A 22,243-nucleotide genomic window follows, 5' to 3' on the forward strand; every position below is an offset into this window, starting at 1 on the left:
GTTCTGTCCCCAGGCCCTGAGACAGGCTTGGTTGAGACAGGAACTGAAACCCCTCTCGAGGGACTGGGGAGTGGAGTCAGGCTGTCCTGGATAGATGCAGGCTGTAGGCGAAGCTGGCTCCTTGGAGTGGCTCGGACACACAGAGTCTGGGGTCTCCAGAGAGCTGAGGCAGTTGGGTGAATGTCAGGAGCTGCAACGTGTCCAGGGTCAGGGTGCAGTGGCCATTGTTAGCCAGGGCCTGAAAAAGGGCATGATGGTGTCAGCATCAAGGAAGAGAAGGCTGACATGGGACCTTGGAGCAGTCATTGTGTTATGGGGATGGAGCTGGCCCCCTCCTCCTTCTAGAACACAGAGTGCAGGCATATTGACATAGTTTGCACATGAGGGATTTAGGTTAGATGCCAAGGAGGACTTCCTGCCAACTAGAGGGTGCAAGCTTAGGAACAGCGCCCAAGGAGGCTAGGGTTGACTTACCTTGGTGATCCCCCAGATTGGGTAGAGGCCCTTCTGGCACCCTTGGATTCATGGCAGAGTGGAGGGAGTTGGATGGAATGACCTTGCAGCTTCCTTCCAGTTCAGGAATGCAACATTCCTGAGCTTTTGGGGAGGAATCAGCCTTCTTTTCTAGACGGGCCATGGGAAACAGAGAAGTCCAGAGGGGAAGTCTGATGTGCCCAAAGTGGGAATGAATCTCTACAAACACCCTCTGTCATTTTTGGCAGGTCCGTGATCCGGAGGTCGGTGATCTTATACGGGTGACTGGGATTCCTAAGGGAAGCACCTGTGGTGAATAAACCAAGCTCATTCTGGGCATTTGGGGACTGCTCAAAGTTTGGCGGCTCCCTCCGCGGAGCTTGTGAGCCGCACCCAAACCCCTCCCCGTTTTGTTTCAGCTCCAAGGGAAGCGCTCGCCGCCCCTTCCCTTCCCCTCTCCAGATGTTGGCATGCGGGGCACACGTGGTGGGCACCCCGGTCTGCTGGGCTCCTCCGGGTGCTTCCCAGCCCTGACTCCCACGGGGGCCCCGGGGTGAGCCAGGTCTCTAATCAGGCCTGACCGCGTCCCCATTCCGGCGCTCCCCGCAGACCAGAGCGCGACGTTTCCACTGCCAGGGGGCACCAAAATAGCTTCGCGGCCCGGCGGCGGCGGCGGCGGTGGCTGACGCGGGACAGAGGCTTGGCAGGGGGCGCGCTGTCGTGGAAGGTCCTGGGGCCGCCCGGGGAGTGGGCGGGCTGGGGCCGCGCGGGGCGGGGGCGCGGGGCAGCGGGCGGCCCCTCGGCTGGCCCGGCCTCTGGAGCCCCAGCTGCGCCCTGCCACCGCTGGCCGCCGCGCACACCCGGCTCGCCCGCTCCCTCGGAGTAAGTAGACCCGCTGGGCGGGCTCCGTCGGCGGCCCCGCAGGGTCCGCCAGCCCTAGTCCGGGACAGAGCATGCCTGTGACTATTCGGACAGTAGGTGTAGGACTGCCAGTTGGAGGGGATGTGTCTGGGCCAACGTGTTAGCCTGTAGAACTTTCTAGCGTGTGTCACAGGGTATGAGTATGGGTGAGAAAGTATATCAGGGTGTGTGGGAACTTACATGTCGGTGGGCCTGGAGTGTGCCCACGGGGGGCACGTGTGTGTCTGTGCACAGCCCTGTGTAGACCCTGTCTGTTTTCCTGGAAGTACATTCCTGTGGGGATAGGAAGGCTCCAGATGGGCTGAGAGAGCGCATGTGTGGTTGGATGGATGTGTGTGAGTGAGGCTATGAGGACAGAATGAGGATAAAGCGTGCTGTCTGGGGGTGCCTGGGTGGCTCAGTTGGTTGAGTGCCCCACTCATGATCTCAGTACAAGTCTCGATCTCACGGTTCTGAGACTGGCACTGGACCCCCTGCTGGGCATGCAGCCTGCTTAAAAAAAGGAGTGTTATCTGAACTCAGATTTTTCTAAGGTGACTTGACTTGCCCCCAGCTGGGGTGTCTTCTCTGTGGGTCATTTGGCGGCTTTGGTTTCTCAGGACCGTAGGCAGGGCAGGAACTCGGAGCCTTTGCCCCACACTGGAAGAGATGGGGCTCTGAGGGATCCCAGCTGGCTGGCCAGGGTGAAGAGACGGCTTGGGGAACCCACTGTAATGCCAGAAGAGTCAGGAGGACAATGAGAGGGGGTGAGCAGACCACACAGTCATGCCCACCCACAAACACTCATGGGGCACCCACACCCGCACACTCACCACTGCGCATGCGAACACACATTCCTGCCCACACACGCCGCTGTGCGCCAGTCTTGTATGCCCTTCCACTCAGGACATCCATGCAAACACTCACATGCTTTCAACATGCACACCCGTGGACAGTGACATGTATGCAGCAGGCACCTATGTGTGTAGAATGTGCATATGTACACACACACCCCCTAGCTTGCTTCGCTTTCAGCTTCCAGACACCCTTTTTGGGTCTGCTTTAGCTTACATATGTCACCTGGGACAATGGGTCCAAGTAACAGGCCGCCGTAGGGAGTATCTTAAGTCAGAGGCTTTGGCTGTGGGTCCAGGGCAGATGGTAACACGGTCCCTTGGTGGGTTTCTCATGTGATCTAGGACCAATTCTTCCCGTGGAGCCTGGGGCTTAAGGGTCTAGACTTAGAAGCAGTTCTTAACCCTCTTAACAAATGAAAAGGCCGGGCTTGCAGGCTGAGGCACCGCACAGCACCTGTAATTTGCGCCAGGATCTAGTTGCACTCTGGATTCCCCCTGCTGTAGAAAAGCCCCAGGAACCTTTGTGGCCTGAGGCCAGGGCAGGGGCAGTGAGTGGAGCTGAGCGGATTCCTGCTCTTTGGTTTTAATCAACCCTATTTGAGTGTCTCCCGTCTCAGGCTAGGCTGGAAGAGCTACTAGCTTTGACTTTGCTCCTCTCCCTTCCCCCAGTGGTTATCTCTTTCCTTCACAGAATCTTGTTCTCCCTGATCTCCTTTCCCTGGGGATCCTAGGGGACACACTAAACAGTGCTTGGAGGAGTAGGTGACCCAAAATATCAGGTTGTTGTTATTATTGTTATCATGGCTTCTAGACCTCTTCCACCTGGTCATTTTCCACTGGACAGGCTTCAGTGGGGTGCCCAGACTTACTGTTCCCTCAGCTGGGAGGTTAGAAAGATGACATTGACTGTCTTCTTACTTAGTGTTTATGGTTTGGTCCAAGGAGTGCGTAAGCTCTCACCCCACCAAGTCTCCTAACATGATGGGAGAGATGATTTTCAGCCATTTCCTAAGCAGGGTGCGGGGATCTAGTCTCCCCTACCTGACCCTTAGGGATGGTTAAATAAGGGCAGGCTGTGTCCCCCCCCCCCCCCCGCCCCGCAGCCTTCTTGCAGAGTGAAGGGGGTGGTGGGGAGGAAGTCTGCATACCTTCCCAAGCCTTACCTTTATAGGAGCCCCAGCCAACTTAGGACTCAGGAAAAGACTGGAAAACTGGAGGACTCATGGTGACTCAATCCTGGCCTCTTTCCTCCGCTGCAATCCCCACCCCCCCCCCCACCTCTTAATCAAGTGCATATATCTGTCAATCAGAGCTTAGAGCAACAGTGGGTTATCACAGAGCATCAGGGTAACCCCGGTAAGTTAACAAACTTCCAGTTCAAGGAGGAGAAATCATGGTAATAATGACATGTGTAATCATGCATAAAAGCATGATAAAAGGTAGTAAAAGCATATTTACTGACTCTCTAGTATATGCTTTGTCTCATTTGCTTTTCACAACAGCTTTTTTTAGGCTAATATTCCCACTTTTTTTTTCCTGATAAGGAAATTGAAGCTTACAGTGCTCAAGAGATTTCTACAGGTCTGTGTGACTCCTGAGCTCATGATATAACCTGTGTGTTTCTCTTCTTACTCTGGCTGCTGGGAAGCTCTTAGTCCATCATATTGCTCCATCTTAGTCACTGTGTTAATTGGAACCCTGGCTTTACTTTTCATTTATGCTTTGACACCTTTATAGTATACATTTAAATGTAAACTCCCACATGCTTTGTGATAATCAGGATAAATAAATGAAAAGCCAGCCTTAAGCATTTTATTTGCCTATGAGGATGGGAAGCATGTTGCATAGATTTTTGAGGGGGACAGCTCCAGTTTCAAATATTTCACTTGGTTTTCAAGCTGTGTCTCGATTTTTGGCTTCTGTATCTTTGGACTCAGTTTGGTGACCATGTCTTGGGGCTTTTCTTTTTAGCGGCTCTGGGAGATAATGTCCATCTCTGTGCTGGCTCAGACAATGGGGATTGTTGAGAATGAATTGGGCCATTGATAAATGCCCCTTGCTCTGACTGCCTCAGCTGCCAGCTCCTCCCTGTCTCAAAAGCCTGAGTGTCTAGATGCCCAAAGGAGTTTGACCCCTGCCCTAAGTCTGGCCCTGGCCCCATGGCCACCCCTTCTTCATGTGACCCTGCCTAGGCCCAGGGCTCTGCTGGAAGGTCTGTGTCTCTTGGACTTGAGCTCTGCCTCCCCCGGCATGGACCACATGGTCTCTGATCAGGATGGCTCTTCTGGAACCAGAGCTCAGGATGAGGGGTCTGGGCTCTGGAATGGGGAGAGACATACAAGGGGACTTTTCTGTCTCCTTTTCTGGACCTGTGAGGCCATAGAAAAATGCTCACTTTTTTCTCCTTCCCAATGGGGGGGGGGGGTTCTTAAGTCTTCCCAGTGGTTAGGGAGTCCTTTGTCACCTCTTATCTGTAAGAGATGTGGATCACCAGGGGGCCTCTGCATGCCGCACTGAAGGTTGGTAAGACTTCTAACTGATTGATTCCAAGACTGATTATTTTATTCTACCCAAGGCTCCTAATGTTTGGCAAGTGCAGCAGTGGGAGGCAGTGTTTAGCACTAGCGAATGATTGGAAGGATTCTAATGGTGGCCTTTCAGGCGTTGTCTTGGGATTCTGCTTCTCAGTAAGCATTAATTTGCACCTCCCCCCACCATCCCCACCTGGTGGCTGTTAACCACATTTAAGATTACTCCTCCCATAAGCATTTGGTTACAAAGTGGGAAGGAGGAGTCCTTGGCCCAAGGCCCCCAGGAAATATCTGGTCCTGGGTGATGTGCTGGTGGCTGGCGCAGGTATGGGGCTTGCTCCTTCCCGGGGAAAATGTCCTCTCAGAAAGGTAAGGCTAAGACTTGATTGTGTCTCTGCTGAGGATTCGGGGTATTCCCTGGCCTTTAAGCTCAACTAAGTGAGAACAGGTTTAAAATCCAGCAAGAGTGCGTCAGGCCTAGCAGTTGCTGGAGTCACTCACGGCTACTCCCATTTATTTAGTACCTGCTACAGGCCAGCCCAGTGTTAGGTTCTTTGCATCCTTTGTTTCATGGAAGCTCTGGAACAACCCTATGAGACACTGAAGCACAGTGAGGTTAAGAGCTGGCCATGACTCCATTCCAGGTCTGTCTGACGTCAGAGTCAGTAGTCAATGTCCGCCGATGACCCCTCCTGTTCCAAGGCTTTAAAACAGGAAAACCCACCCCTTTGGGCCACCTGGGGAAGGGCTAAGGATCTGACTTCTCTGGCCCCAGGACTTGAACATCATCAGCATCATTGGCCTTTGCAGCCTCAGATGGAGACTGCCACTTGGTGGGAAGCAGGGGTGGCGTGGAGCCTCCACCCAGACTCTGTGATCCAGCCAGCTCAGTCTCCCTCCCCCAGCTCCAGGGTCCCCTCAGCGCCAAGCTCTGGGGGAGCCCAGGATCCTCTGAGGACGTCTCTGGGCAGACCAGACCCTGTTCGGCATGATGCAGTGTCTGTAGGCATCAGCAATTTGGCCGAGTAACTGCGTAGTGTTCACTTTCTGCTGGGGAAATGGAGGTTTTGTCTTACAACCCAAATATCCTGGGTTTGGAAACCATGTGAAGTGCAGCCTGTGGTCTGGGTGTGTGGGCTGCATTGTGGGCCCGTGTGTGGTGCTGGTTTAAAGGACAGAATGACGGACTCATGCTGCCTCCCTGCCTTTGATAGAGGGTCAGATGAAGGCTGCACATATCGGCAATGTGCAGAGGAAAGAGCATGGGCTTTGCAGTCAGACAGATCTGACTTGGAGCCTCAGTTTCCTAGTCTGTAAAGTGGGGTTCCTCCTTACGCTATGGTGTTGCCAGAACTTGAAAGTTTATTGAAGTGGAGTATCTGACGTAGAATAGGGGAAGCCTGAATGGCATATCCTTCCTTCTTATCCCACTCACCTTCTGGGAAAGAACCCTGGACTGATTGGCTCGACTGACTCCAGCTCGAGCTCAGCCTCTGGGTACACTGTGTTATCTTACTTTCTCTGGGCCTTACTTGCCATGTGTGTAAAACAAGGGCAGAACTAATTTCCCTCACTCTTTGTAGTTTTCGAGGATAATGAAGGCAGGGAGACCTCTCGGAAGATGCAGAAAGGTCACTTACTATTATTCGTTCATTCATGCCTCAAATATTAATTGAGACCCGGTGGTGTGCCAGAATCTTTTCAAGGCACTGGGAATCTGGGAGTGGGGCATAGCCTAGTCTCCCAGCTGCAGTCAGACCATGTGGCTTGTAAACAATGAGGCCTATAAACAAAGAATGGCAGGCCTGTCCCCGGGGACAGGATTACAGCAGATACTGAAGGTATTGGTGCATCAGAAGAGGAAGCGTTATCTCATATTGGGGCAATCAGAGAGGCCTTCCTAGAGGTGAAAACTCTTGGATCTCCAAGATAACAGGAAGTTTCTAGGAGGATAAGAGGAGGGCATTCTAGGCTGAGAGACCAGCGCATGCTAGGCACAGAAGCATTGTCTAGAGTGGTAAGCTTGGGGGACTGGAGTGTGTGGCATGGGTCATCGATAGTGATGAGAAATGAGGTGAGAGACATTTCAAAGTGCTACTGAATGATGTCAGGCCTTGAAAGCTGTGTTGAGGTGTTTGGATTTTATCATGCCAGTTATGGACAGCCACTAGGCGCTTTAGGCAGTAGGCAGGGGAGGATCATGGATGTGGGCTCACTCATTCATTCAACAAACATAAAAAAAAAACAATTTATATGTCACTTTTAATTTTGATATCATATCAAATTAAGGGAAGATTGCAAGACTGGTGAAAAAAAAAATCCCTCTCTATCCAAATCCCTTAGCCACTTACAGGATGCTTCATTTACTTTTTTGTTTTTGTTCCGTCTCTCTCCAATAATATAAAAATTATTTTTATTATTTGTGTATACTTTAGTTGCCTATAATGTATCTTATTGTTGTTTATTATATTCATTGTTTTATGGTATATATGTATATATGAATATATATAAAATATTCCTATTTCTGATCAATTTAAGAGGAAGTTAGAGGCATGATACCTGTTCACCCCAAAATACTTCCGTGTGTATTTCCTTAAAAAAAGAATAGTCTCCTACCACAGTAGGCTTTTTCTTTCTTGCTCCACTCAGGATGCACTCCACAAACTGCATTTTGTTGTCATGTATCCATGGTCTCCTTAAATCCACAGCAATTCCTCTGCTCTGTCTTTCCTGACCTTTATGTTTTTGAATAGTACAGGTCAGTTATTATGGACTTATCTGATGGCAGTGCATGGTTAGAGTATGCATTTTGGGCAGGAACACTAGTAAAGTGCGGCTATCATATTCGCAAGCCCAGGATGTGGGGACTGTCCCCGTGCTGGTGATGGAAGCCTTCATCACTTGCTTACGGTGATGTTTGCCAGTTTCTCCAGCGTGAAATTACTGTTTTCCCCTTTGTAATTAATAAGTAATTTGTGGAGAGATACTTTCAAAGATTATGCAAATATCCTGTTCCTCGTCAAACTTTTACCCACTAATTTTGTCATCACTGACACTTTTGAATGCATAGTTTCTTCTCTGTTTATTAGTTGGCACTCTACCGTTGACAAGATCTTTCCTTTCTCCTTTTCTCTCTCTTTCTCTCCCTCCCTTCTTTCATCACTCTGAACTCAAAGGATTTTTTAATTTATTCAGTGGGTTCTAACCAATTAATGTATTTTATTTTGATATTCAAATTGCCCCAGATTTGATCAGTGGGAGACTTTGCAAACCGACTCCCGTTTCTTTGTGCCTTGTCTCCATGATTCTCTGTGCACTTGCTTACTCACTGCTGTCACAAGAAGTTCTAGGCTTATTTTATTTTTTCTTGCTCTGGACCTGGAATCAGCCATTTCTCCAAGAAGCCCTGGATCCTCTTGGTGGAGATTGGTATTTAGAAACCAAGTTCTGGGGTACCTTGCTTTTGGTGTATCATTGGTTCTCTGCCCTCTGAGCAAACGGAGCTAAGACATGTACATATATGTGCATATTTATTTTTATAATAAAAAGCACAACAGGTTATTTATTGTATGTTTTCAGAAAGAAAAAAAACAAGTGAATAAAATAGAGAGTAATAGGGTGAGGCTACTTTAGATTGGGTGATCAGAGAGGGCCTCTTTGAGGAGGTGATATTTAATGAGAGACTTGATATTGTTTAAATTATCCAGGAAATAATTACAAGGACTTTAATTATGACGGGATGGAAAGGAGGTAGAATCAGGTGACTGGTCAAATGTAGAAAGTGAGGGAGACGGGGCTCCTGGGTGGCTCGGGTCATGATCTCACAGTCTGTGAGTTCGAGTCCCATGTCAGGCTCTGTGCTGACAGCTCAGAGCCTGGAACCCGCAGCCTGCTTTGGATTTTGTGTCTCCCTCTCTCTCTGCCCCTCCCCTGTTTGTGCTCTGTTTCTCTCTCTCTGTCTCTGTCTCTCTCTTTCTCTCTCTCTGTGTCTCAAAAATAAATAAACATCAAAAAAAATTTTTTTTTAGAAAAGGAGGGAAACAAAAAAGTCACTCCCAAACTCCCATGTCCAAAAGGGACCCCCAAACTCCACATGTCCAAAACGGAATTTCTGGGTTCTTCCCCTGCACTGTCCTATTCCTGTATGGTCCTTCAGGTCTGTCAGATCTCCTTGAACAGCTGCTTCATCTACGCAGCCACACACGTCAGAGTGTGCCGGCAGTCATCCTCAGCACCTCTGTCCCAGAGCCCGTGTCCAATCTATCACCAAGTCTGGTTGCTGTTCTCTTATAAATATCTCTCAAATTCATCACTTTCGTTCATCTCTGCTAGGATCATCTGGTTCAAGGCACCATTTTCATCTTTCTGGAGTACCACAGGGCCCTGCTAACTAGTCTGGCTGTATCCGTGCTCTATCCAATTTGTTCTCCACACAGCAGCCAGAGTGCCTGTCAAAACACAACTCGTTCATGTCATTTCCCTCCCTAAAAATACTTCAGTTGCTTCCTATTGATCTGCAGTAAATCCTCCCAGGTCTTGTTTGTCCAACCCTACTACCATCTCCCACATCCTTCTACCCAGCAACCCCCCACCCCCTTCTGTCACGCTGGCCTTGTCTGGGTACCTTGGGCTTGTCAGGCTCCCTCCTGCCATTGGTCTTTGCACTTGCTCGTTCCCCTGCTTAGAACTCTCTTCCTTCACCTCTTCACATACTGAATCCCTACTTACCTCTCAGTTCTCGGCTCAGTTATCACTTCCATGACCTCCATGACTAGGTCAAATCCCATTTTATAAGGCTTTAAAACACCACGTACCTCCTTCAAAGGTTTATCATAGTTGCAACTTTACATTTATTTACAATTATTACATGATAATGCCTCTTTTTCCGATTTGATGATGAGCTCTGTGAGCGCTGGTGCCATGTCTGGTTTTGCTCATTGCTTTATGCTAGCAGTTAGCATGTTACTGACACATGCCACAAATATTTGTTGGATGGATGAATGAGTGAGTGAATGAAGTTTTATCAGCTGAACAACCAGATAGATGATGGTGGCATTCAGTAGAATAAAAATTCTAAGGAAGAAGTAGATGTAGGGAAGAATATAATAATTCATTTTAGGACATATGGCCATTTGAGATGCGTGCCTATCAGCCTTCCCTCCCCCACCCCGCCCGCCAAGATCTTACCATTTTCTGGGCAAACAAAGTAGACCTAGTCAGCAACATTTGGGGGACTGGTGATAGATGACATCTAATTCCTAGATTATTCTAAGGAGCTCCCTGCAGAAGGGATCTAGGTCAGAAGGCATCCCTGAGCTGTGGTTTCTCCGTCTCTGGTTTGTAGAGGATACAGGAGATCTGAGGGGCCTCGAGGTGGTTCTGACTTGGCTCTATGGCTATAAAACTTATACGAAGGATCTTTACAAACTTATGAAGGATCCTTGGAGGTTGAGAGTTATTTGCATAATACATTACATGGGTCAGGAGCTAACACTCTCCTCCCCACCCCTAAGACTGCCCTAGGCTTAGGTCTACAAGAGAATTCAGACAGGTGTCTTACTAAGCCCAGCAAGCCATCCTTGCAACAAGACCATTAACACTAGGACAGACAGCCTATTCAGTCACAGTGGCTCACTCACGCTTGCATTTCTCACTCATTCAATGATCTATTTTGCCTTCATTCAGTCTTATGCACCACCCCCCCCAACACCTACTTGTCCAGACACAAACAAGAATTTATATTGGATTTATGGCAGGACTCCAGGCTGGTGAATCACCTGCATCCCCCTCTTCATCCATCTCTCACATGGTCCTCACAGCCCAGAAGCTCAGGTGAAGAGAGACCATCAGGGTGGGGAGATGTCACTGCGCTGTTTGAGGGCCTATGTGATTACAGGGTGTCATCACGAAGAAAGGGAGACCAGAAGCTGCCACACTGATTGCTTCTCTTAACTCACTTTCTGCTCTTCTAGTGTCCTGTCCCCTCTTTCTGTGTGATGAGAGTTTAGGAATTAGGCTCCTTGATCAGATAGATGGAATGTGGTAGCTGGGCTCTGCAAAGGTGCTTGGGACTTAGGTCCAAAGAGAAAGAGAAACACAACTTATTGTGAGCTATACCAAGGAAAAGAGGATGCTTTCATTTTCTTCGTCATTTTCTCCTAGAATTGCACTTTTAACTGGGTAGAATTTGCAGAGAGGCTGGGGGGGAGTAGAGAGAACAGGATTTTAAAATGTGGCATTAGGAACCAGGCAGTAGACTAATCCTGCCCTCTCCCCCCCACCCCACCCCCAAGAAGATGCTCCTTCAGTTCTCTTAGGTTCATCATTTACAAAAAACAAAACAAAACCCAAGAATATGTGCTGTCCATCTGTTGTGACATGGGACAGGGCTGGAACTGAGCAGACAGGATAATGGCAACTGCATCAGATAAGAGCATCTTAGAAAAATGACCAAAGGTGCCAAAGATCTCAGTTACAAACTTAGTCACTCAACCCGTCACTCATCCAGTCAACAATTATCCACCTAGTACCCATTGTGTGCCATGCATTGTTCTAGGCACTGGGAGTACAGCAGTGAGCAAAACACATGCCCTTGTAGAATCTGCTTTCTGGTGTGTGAAGACTGGACAGTGAATAGGTTGACATACAGTATGCAAATGATGCTGAGCGCTATGGAGAAATACAAGAAGGGCAAGGAAGTCCCAAAGGTGGGGGAGGGTTTATACATCTATATAGGGTCAAGACATTCTGATAAGTAGATATTTAACCGGAGGTCAGGAGGAAGTGAGAGGGAAAGCTATATGAATATTTGGGGCAAGAGCAGTCAAATGGAGGAGTAAAGGCAAAAGCCCTGACATATGCTTGAGGAAGAGCATGAAGGTCAAGATGCCTGGAGTGAAATGAAAATCAGAGGAGTTGAGGTCAGTGCAATAATTTGAGCCAGACCATGAGACCCTTGTGAGTTATTTGAAGAACCTTGGCTTTGAATCTGGGTGATATGGGTGGACATTTGAAGGTTTTGAGCAGAGAAGTGACATGCTCTGGCTGCTGTGATCACAGATTGTTGGAAGTAGGCAGGAAGGTATGTTAGGGGCCTTTTGTAGTAATGCAGGTGAGAGATGGTGGTGGCCGGGACCAAGGTCCACTTATTTATTTCTCCATCCGTTTCACTTTTTATTGTACCAATGTAACATGGCCTATGTCTGAGGCTTTTCACCACTGTTCATCCATTCCTTTGTCCCTCTGTGATCTGTCCAGCTATCTTCACTACACGTGAAGTCTTTAGAAGTTTTTACTTGTCTTTAAAGTCTTTAACTGCCAGACATAGAGCATTATGCTAGATGCTGGTTGATGTGGGCATATTCTTCTGGGACTTGGGCCCTAACCCGGGAGGCTAGATGCATCCATGGGAGTTTACCTGTCAGTTAGGAAACCAAGTTGGCCCTGGCAAGCCCAGAATGAGTAGTGTCAACACTTCAGTATTCTGGGTGCCCTGTGATTTGGGCGGGCGGGGTCCTAGTTTACTTCCAGGAGGAGGCCAAATTTATGCTGAATCTTGATGTGTAGGGGCATCAAATCTTTATTTTTTTATTTTTTTATTACTGTGTATTATTTATCTTTGAGAGAGAGAAAGACCAAGTGTGAGCAGGGGAGGGGCAGAGAGAGAAAGACACAGAATTTGAAGCAGGTTCCAGGTTTGAGCCATCAGCACAGAGTCTGACACCAGGCTCAAACTCACGAACCGCGAGATCATGACCTGAGCTGAAGTTGGATGCTTAACTGACTGAGCCACCCAGGCGCCCTGATAGCAAATCAGTTCTGAAGAATATATCTGGAACATGCCTTAAAGCTTGAACATAAAGGATGTACCAGGCAGTATAGGGTGGTAATGCCAAAACAGGTAGGATGGTCTGGAGACAGGGTCTGGGGAGTCATGAGTGCCAGGCTAAGGAGTTCAGACTTGAGTTAAGAGATACTGGGGGGGCGCCTGGGTGGCGCAGTCGGTTAAGCATCTGACTTCAGCCAGGTCACGATCTCGCGGTCCGTGAGTTCGAGCCCCGCGTCAGGCTCTGGGCTGATGCCTTGGAGACTGGAGCCTGTTTCCGATTCTGTGTCTCCCTCTCTCTCTGCCCCTCCCCCGTTCATGCTCTGTCTCTCTCTGTCCCAAAAATAAATAAACATTGAAAAAAAAATTAAAAAAAAAAAGAGATACTGGGGAGACATGACAGGCTTTCAAGGAGGTATTATGGGAGCTACGTGTTCAGAGATTGGAACTAACATCAGAGTGACAAAGGTAGGCTGGGGGCTGGGACCCAGCAAGAAAACAATTGCCTTGTGCAAGTCTTCTTAGGCTTATGACCCACAGGGTCCCTGAGGTTGGGGAGACTGTTGGGGTGGCCCCCAGATGTGCAGTGGGCTGGGATGCAATGATGTGGGCGCTCTAATGGCCAACACTAGCAGCAGGTAATGTGAGCAGATGTTACTGGGACAAACTCCAGATGTCTCCTGCAACTGGAAGCCACCTTTGAGCAAAGAACACAGCAGCCTGAGTTCTGGGCAGAACAATCTGGAGAAGAGTTTGGATCTGGCATCTGGTCATGAATGACTCTTGTAGAAGCTTCTGGGGAGGGGATCATTGGATTATAGGAACATTAGGTTCTGAGTAGAAGCTCATCTAATCCACCCCTCTACTCTTACAGATGGATAATTGGAAGCCCAGAAAGGGCATAACATGTTCAAAACCATGTAGAACACATGCGGCAAGAGAAAGTTCAAGCATCTTATTTGAACTCCTGTTGGAAGAATTACTAGATTGAATTACACATTTACATATCTCTTTCGGTGGAAGAGGAAATTCTAAGAAAAAGACAATTGTTTTATTCATTTACTTCTCTATCATTCTCTATCATTTAGCTGGGGCCTGATACAGAGCAGATGCTTTGCCCAACCCCATGACCACACTGTCTCCCCTCTTGACCCAGGCCAAAGAAGGTGTTAGACTGGTCTCAGAGTGGGCCGCACGTGGGCTTAGGAAGAGCTGCCTGCAGATGGGGGTAGAGCCTGGCTCTGGATCCCTCATATACTCATCTGGCCTGGACCATGGCCATTTCTACCTCACTCATACTCAGAGCTCTTGGCAAAGGCTTCCTGGGGGCCATAGGTGTGAGTGAGTAAAGGGAGCAGCTGCCATGAAGATGACTGCTGAAAGGGTGAGGGCACAGGTGTGGGATGGGCCGAGGTGGCCTGTGCCTAACTAAGGCCACTGTAGGAGACAACGTCCCTGTCCAGCTGGAGATAGAAAGCATCTCATAGGGGGTCTTGAGCAGCACCCACGTAGACACCTGGAATGCATATTTGGGGCTTAAGTCCAGTGCTTGGTGTGGCCTGAGGGTAGGCCCCCCAGGGACCTCACTGGATCCACTTAATTGCTCCTCTGTTGTCCCAACAAGCTGAAGACCACTTCTTTATGAGCACATCCTGTTCTCTTCCCCACAGCATGAAGAAGTCTGTGCCTTAGTGGCAGAATTACATATGAGATTGTCCTTCAATGCCCCTTCATCCCCACATTCAGGATCCTGGTGGGGAGGGCTGACCTGGAGACAGTTTTCTGAAGAGTCACAGAGATTTGGGCCACAATTCCTGGCAGCCCGGGCCCTGTGGTCTGTGTCAGTACTGGACTGGTAATTGGTTCTTAAACTCTTGGTCAACACGTTCTGTTTGTCTTGTGCTGAGAAGTTGGCAGAGGGATTTCCACACAGAGAAGAGCGATGAGTTATAAGTGTGAGCAAACTGAACTTGTAGACACAGGAAAACAAGTGCCCCCAAATTCAGCATCCCATAGTGAGTACCCTGGGGAAGGCAGTGGTTTTCTTCAGGTGTCAGGTCATAACACTGTCTCTCCAAGGTAGCATCATGGACCAGAATGGACCAGCATAGCTTCATGGACCAGTATCACGAGAGGGAGGGAAGAAAGAACTCGGGTTCTAGTCTGGATTCAGCCATAAATTTACTTTGTGATTTGGATAAGTTATTTACCACGCCAGGGCCTTAGTTTCCCTTCGCATAAGCTGCAGGATTGGAAAAGACAATTCCCAAGGTCCTTCCATTATACTCCAGGTTTTCTAAAATTTTTTTTAATGTTTATTTATTTTTGAAAGAGAGACAGAGTGAGAGGCAGAGGGGCAGAGAGAGAAGGAGTCACAGAATCCGAAGCAGGCTCCAGGCTCTGAGCTGTCAGCACAGAGCCCGACGTGGGGCTTGAACTCACGGAGTGTAAGATCATGACCTGAGCTGAAGTCAGACACTTAACCGACTCAGCCACCCAGGCACCCTTATACTCCAGGTTTTCTTGCTTACATTATGTTAACAGAAATTTTAGTTAGGCCTCAACTTTGAGATTTCTATCTTGGCCCAGGGCTCATTTTTCCCTTTGCCTAAAATTTCACTGTTATACATTCATTCCTTTGGGTCTTTTAAGAGATTCGTATTTCCACAGACAGTATTGCCTAGCAAAATACCTCTTACTTTTATTATTTCATGTAAAGACCCAGAGCAGTGTCAACTCCATTATTTTATTTCAGTCTTTACAACAACTGTGCCAGGTTATCAGAGACATATTATTATCTCCAGTTTGCCTATGAGAAAAGAGGTCCAGACAGGTTAGTAACCTGACAAAGTTCACAAATTTAGTTACTGGCAAAGCAGAGAGGTGGCTGTTGGTTTCTTGGCCGCTGGTCTGTTTTTTCTGTGCCACCTTTTGGATTTAGCAAGGGGTCCTAAGGACTGTATGGCACGGGGGCTGTGGTTTTTAGCACATGGCAATAGTATCAGGATAAGAGCATCAACCCCCACATACCCATGCCATGTAAGGTTGAAGTGTTCTCAGCCGGGGCAGCCCTAGGCACTGTGCTGAGGGGCTGTGCTGGCCCCCCGCACCTGGACATTCATAGGTTGGCCAGGGCGGAAAGCAGGTCCTCTACAGCTTTCATACTGGATCCTGATCTGCTGTCTGTCCTAGACTGTATTAGCAGGGTGGTGGGTATCTGGCCAAACTTGGGTATCTGGCCAAACTTCCTACCCCCCCCCCATTTATTGAGATATAATTGACATATCATATTGTGTAAGCTTAAGGTATACAATGTAAAGATTTGATAAACGTATTTATTGTGAAATTATTACCACCATAAGGTGAGTTAATACATCCATCACCTGATGGATGACAGTTACGCTTTTTGTAACTGTGACGAGAATACTGAAGATCAACTCTTAGCAACTTGCAAATATACAGTATAGTATTTTTTAAAAATGTTTATTTTTTTATTTTGAGAGAGAGCATGCGAGCAGGGGAGGGGCAGAGAGAGACGGGGAGAGAGGGAACCAAGCAGGCTCCACTCTGTCAGAGCAGAGCCCAATGTGGGGCTTGATCTCATGGTCAAGTGAGAGCCTGATCTGAGCCAAAATCAAGTTGGATGCTTAACTGACTGAGCCACCCAGGTGCCCCAACAATATAGTATTGTTAACTATAGTCACCCTCCATGTCGTATGCTAGATCCCTAGAACTTATCCATCTGGCATTTGTAACTTTTGACTAATATCTCTTCATTTCCCCCAACCCCTAGCCCTAGGGAACCACCATTCTACTCTCTGTTTCTATGAATTCAGCATTTTTAGATGCTACATATAAGTGAGGTCATACAGTATTTGTCTTTCTCTGCCTGACTTATTTCACTTAGCATAATGCTCTCAAGATTCATCCGTATTATTACAAAAGGCAGGATTTCCTTTTTTATGGTTGAATAATATCCCATTGCATATGTATGTATGTATATGTACACACGTATATAAAGAAAATGTGTTATTTCCATGTCTCAGCTATTGTGAATAATGGTGTAAGGAATGTGGGGGTACAGATAGCTCTTTGAGATACTGATTTCATTTCCTTCAGATATATACCAAGAAGTAAGATTGCTGGATCATATGATATATATTTTTTAATGTTTATTTATTCTTTTTTTCAAATACACAATTTTTATTTTTGTTTTGTTTTGTTTTACTTTGAATTAATTTTTTTAATTAATTTTTAAAATTTACATTCAAGTTAGTTGTCATATAATGCAACAATGATTCCAAGAGTAAGATTCCTTAATGCCCCTTACCCATTTAGCCCATCCCCCTTCCCACAACCTCTCCAGTAACTCTCAGTTTGTTCTTCGTATTTTAGAGTCTCTTATGTTTTGTCCCCCTTCCTGTTTTTATATTATTTTTGCTTCCCTTCCCTTATGTTCATCTGTTTTGTATCTTAAAATCCTCATATGAGTGAAGTCATATGATATTTGTCTTTCTCTGACTAATTTCGCTTAGCATACTACCCTCTAGTTCCATCCATGTAGTTGCAAATGGCAAGATTTTATTCTTTTCAATGGACATTTGGGCTCTTTCCATACTTTGGCTATTATTGATAGTGCTGCTATAAACATTCAGATGCATGTGTCCCTTCGAAACAGCATACTTGTATCCCTTGGTTAAATACCTAGGAGTGCAGTTGCTGGGTTGTAGGGTAATGTTTATTTACTCTTGAGAGAGAAAGAAGAGAGAGAGAGAGAGAGAGAGAGAGAGAGAGAGAGAGAGAGAGAGAATGAATGGGGGGGGGCAGAGAGAGAGGGAGACACAGAATCTGAAGCAGGCTCCAGGCTCCGAGCTGTCAGCACAGAGCCCAATGTGGGGCTTGAACCCATGAACTGTGAGATCATGACCTGAGCCAAAGTCAGACACTTAACTGACTGCACCACCCAGGTGCCCCAATGGTTCTATTTTTAATTTTTTGAGGAGCTTCCATACTATTTTTCATAGTGGTTGTACCAATTTACATTCCCACTGACAGTGCATAAGGGCTCCCTTTTCTCGATGTCCTCACCAACACTTACTTATTCTCTCTTGTCTTTTTGATGCTAGCCATTCTGACAGGTGTGAGGTGATGTCTCATTGTGGTTGTGATTTGCATTTCCCTGGTGATGAGTGATGATGAACACCTTTCACGTATATGTTGGTCCTTTGTGTGTCTTCTTTGAAAAAAAGTGTCTATTCAAGCCTTTTGCACATTTTACAATAGATTTTTAAATTAAAAAATTTTTTTTGCTCTTGAGTTGTATGAGCCCCTTATATATTTTGAATATTAACCCCTTATCAGATATATAGTGTGCTAATTTTTTTTAACCATTCTACAGGTTACCTTTCCATTTTGTTGACTGTTTCTTTGCTGTGCAGAAGCTTTTTAGTTTGATGTAGTCCCACTTGTTTATTTTTACTTCTGTTGCTTGTGTTTTCTTTTGCTCTTGTTAACTTTATTTATTTATTTTTTTTGGGGGGACAGAGAGAGACAGAGCATGAACAGGGGAGGGGCAGAGAGAGAGGGAGACACAGAATCGGAAACAGGCTCCAGGCTCTGAGCCATCAGCCCAGAGCCCGACGCGGGGCTCGAACTCACGGACCGTGAGATCGTGACCTGGCTGAAGTCGGATGTTTAACCGACTGCGCCACCCAGGCGCCCCTGCTCTTGTTAACTTTAATGCTCCACATTTATCTTGATCACAATGGTGGTAACCTCTTCGTCAACAACCTTGTGAATTGACGAGTTGGCTCTCGTTCTTCTGTCCATCAGGCTATACTCTCCTCAGCTGGTCTGACTTAGGTATGGAGCCTCCATTCTTCTTCTTTTTGTTAATGTAATTTTTTATCAAATTGGCTAACATACAGTGTGTACCGTGTGCTCTTGGTTTTGGGGTTAGATTCCCGTGGTTCATCGCTTACATACAACACCCAGTGCTCATCCCAACAAGTGCCCTCCTCAATGCCCATCACCCATTTTCCTTTCTCCCCCCACTACCCTCTCCCCAATCAACCCTCAGTTTGTTCTCTATATTTAAGAGTCTCTTATGGTTTGCATCTCCCCTGGAGCCTCTCCTCTTCACATGACAAGACAGGAAAGCACAGATTGCTGGGTGATCAGCGTTCTCAAGAGGGATGTTGGCTTCTAGGCACATTTTCATAAAGTGCCAGAGAACACTTTCTCTGTGTGCACAGTACTTTTGCACCGAAGGGATGCAGTTAGGAGCCTCTGCTTCTTCCTCACCTTCTGCTCTTCAAATTCTGCCTTCCTCTTGGTATGAGTCTTTGACTTAAGGTGGTCACTAATGGTGGACTTGCAAACATGATTCAGAACCACGATGTAAGAAGTGCAGCAGAGTTTTCCTCTGTCTTTGTGCAGCTCACTTTGAAACTCAAAGTCAGTGGCTGGATCCAGGGGAGTCCCATACAAAGCAATCTTAGAATGGTTTGGAGCAGGTGGTGCTGTCACTACAAACCTTTCCATTGTGACTTCAAATAAGGTTCCAATCAGTTTCCAGTTTTTTTTTCATCTTGATACTTAGTAGTGAAGGGTCTCCAGTGCAAAACCAGGGATGCTTGAAATCCTGACATTTTTGTTTGCTCAAACTTGGAGATGCTTTCAAATCAGTTTTTTTTAGAAGTGGTGATGGGGAGTTAGTTTCTGGGGCTGCACCATATTTTCCGTGGGGTGCTGGGAAGTCTTGCCTTTATGTAGGATTGGGGATGCCATTAGGGCAAGTGGACGAGACCTGGTGGGAAGAGAAAGCAGAAGGAAGAAGAAAAGGATCAAGGGAGTTAGGGAGAAGGAAGAGCCTTGCTGCGCCTCCCCCCACCCCTCCCCATCACCCCTGCTATTGACCTCTAGGGGTTTTACAGTTTTGGGTCTGACAATTAAGTCTTTAATCTATTTTGAGTTAATTTTTGTGCGTGGTGTAAGATAGCGGTCCAATTTCATTCTTTTGAATGTGACTAGTTATTGAAGAGATTCTCTTTTCCTTATTGAGTGTTCTTATCTCCCTGTCAAATATTAGTTAACTATACATATGGGTGATTATTTCTAGGCCCTCAGTTTTTTTCCACTGGTCTATGTGTCTGTTTTTATACTTGTCCCATACAGTTTTGATTTGTATAGCTTTATAATATAGTTTGAAATCAGAAAGTGTGATGTCTCCAGCCTTGTTCTTAAGATTGCTTTGGTTATTTAGAGTCTTTTGTGGTGCCATTTGAATTTTAGGATAGTTTTCTCTTTTGTGAAAAAAAAAAAAAAAACGCCATTAGAATTTTGATAAGAATTAGATTGTGTCTGTAGATGGCTTTGTGTAATATGGACACTTTAACAACATTAATTATTCTCAGCTGTGAATATGGTATGTCTTTCCATTTATTTGTGTCTTCTTCAATTTCTTTAATCAATGTCTTTTTTTTTTTTTTTTTTTTTTTTTTTTGAGAGAGAGCGAGTAGAGGAGAGGGGCAGAGGGAGAGAGACAGAGAGACTCCATGATCAGCATGGAACCTGATGTGGGGCTCGATCCCACAACCCTGGGATCATGACCTGAGCTGAAATCAAGAGTTGGGTGCTCCACTGACTGAGACACCCAGGCGCCCTTTCATCAATGTCTTATAGTTGTCAGTGTATGTATTTTTCACCTCCCTGGTTAAATTTATTCCTAAGTACTTCATTGTTTTTGATGCTATTGTAAGTGAGATTTTTTTCTTTATTTCTTTTTTGGATAGTCTGTTATTAGTGTATAGACATGTAACTGTTTTTTGTATGTCGATATTGAATCCTGAAACTATACTGAATTCATTTGTTAGTTCTAACAGTTTTTTTTTTTTTTTTTTTTGGTGGATTCTTTAGGGTTTTTTTTTTTTTTTAATTTTTTTTTCAACATTTATTTATTTTTGGGACAGAGAGAGACAGAGCATGAACGGGGGAGGGGCAGAGAGAGAGGGAGACACAGAATCGGAAACAGGCTCCAGGCTCTGAGCCATCAGCCCAGAGCCCGACGCGGGACTCGAGCTCACGGACCGCGAGATCGTGACCTGGCTGAAGTCGGACGCTTAACCGACTGCGCCACCCAGGCGCCCCACGGGTTTTTAAAAAATATATAACATCATGTCATCTGCAAACAAAGCCAGTTTTACTTCTTCCTTTCTGATTTGGATTCCTTTTATTTCCTTTTCTTAAATAATTGCTCTGGCTAGGACTTTCAGTACTATGTTGAATGGGAGTGTTGAAAGTGAGCACCATTGTACTGTTTTTGACCTTAGAGGAAGAGATTTTAATCTTTCATCATTGACTATGATGTTAACTATGAGTTTGTTATATCTGTTTTTTATTATGTTGGGGTATGGTTTTTTGGTACTCAATTCGTTGAACACTTTTTTTTTTTTCACAAAAAGACACTGAATTTTGTCAAATGCCTTTTCTGTATCTGTTGAGGTGATCATATAATTTTTTATCCTTCATTTTATTAATGTGGTGTAAAATGTTTATTGATTTCTGTATGTTGAACCTTCCTTGCATCCCAGGGATAAATCCCACTTGATCATTCTAACTGAATTCAACCACACATTAAAACATTCATATGCCAGGTCATCTTAATTAACCTTTCCTTTCTCATTTTCAGAAGCTTTTTCATTGGCTTTTCCTGGAGATGGCTGTTCTTTTTGGTCTGCAGAAGGGGACTTTTAGAGCAACACTTTTGCCTGGTTCTCTCTGGCTCAAACCAACTAGATTTTTGCTCTGGGACAAGCAGGAGCTTCAGGGAAAGGAGTGTGTGGTCAAGAAGGAGCTCACCCCTCATAGACCAGGCAGGAGCAATCACCCCTCAGCCCCCAACACACATACCCTCATTCACTTTCTGCTTGTGATTTAGGATGTGCTGTGTGCTCTGACTCTGACTCCCTCTGTTTCCCCCTCCACTGTCATTAATCACATTTCTACAGTTGCTTTGGTCTGTTTTGGGGCTTGCTACTTGATTCTCTAAGTTTATCTGGGGTCAGTATCACATGGTGTACACTACTTGAAAATAAGTCTTGTTATCTGGCAGGAAAAGTCCCTTCATTTATTTTTCTTTTTCAGGAATAATCTTGGTTATACAGTTCAGATTTAACTCATGAAGTTCTAGGGGAAAAAATCCTGTGAGGACTTGGTTGGGATTACACTGTATCTATATATCAGCTTATGGTAAATTTACATTTTCGTATCTATGTCTATCTATATGCAATAAATTTTCATTTATTTTGGGCCTATTTAATATCTTTTCATAATTTTTGTTTTTTTCATAAGGAACTTGTACATGTTAAGATTCATTTTTATATACCTTAAATATTTTTGTTGCTCTTGTTAATGCTTTTTCTTCTAAATTTCACTTTATGTTTGTGCCAGTGTCTAGGACTCTACTTGACTATTGTGCGTTCCTTTCTGTCCAACTTTCTAAGCCATTTTGTGAATTAAAATAGTTCATTAGTAGGTACTTTGGAGTTTTCTGTATTGACAACGAGAGTGACTTACCAGCTCATGCTGCATTTTAGGAACAATTAGGGAAAGCCATGTCTCCCCAGACGTGACTGGTGGATCCAGTCGTGTGTAAG

At 45.9% G+C, this 22,243-nt stretch overlaps 1 protein-coding gene and 1 pseudogene across 2 annotated transcripts in view; one reads left to right on the forward strand and one right to left on the reverse strand.

Moving 5' to 3' along the window:
• The first annotated feature begins 1,148 nt into the window (after positions 1–1,148).
• The window catches only part of INSC (INSC spindle orientation adaptor protein), a 127,428-nt gene continuing 106,333 nt past the window's right edge, over positions 1,149–22,243 (forward strand). Inside the window, exon 1 of one of the 2 annotated variants that reach the window (XM_011286732.4) lies at positions 1,149–1,356. Coding sequence is in view for 1 of the 2 variants with exons in the window: in XM_045039004.1 (XP_044894939.1) it covers positions 5,090–5,131 (42 nt within the window). In the remaining variant the exon portion in view is untranslated. Of the gene's footprint in view, positions 1,357–4,555; positions 5,132–22,243 lie in introns of those variants that run through there. The other variant, XM_045039004.1, reaches the window with a different exon arrangement.
• Positions 18,370–19,312, reverse strand: LOC101095372 (annotated as a pseudogene).

The sequence above is a fragment of the Felis catus genome, chromosome D1, assembly GCF_018350175.1.
Source record: "Felis catus isolate Fca126 chromosome D1, F.catus_Fca126_mat1.0, whole genome shotgun sequence".
Taxonomy (NCBI): domain Eukaryota; kingdom Metazoa; phylum Chordata; class Mammalia; order Carnivora; family Felidae; genus Felis; species Felis catus.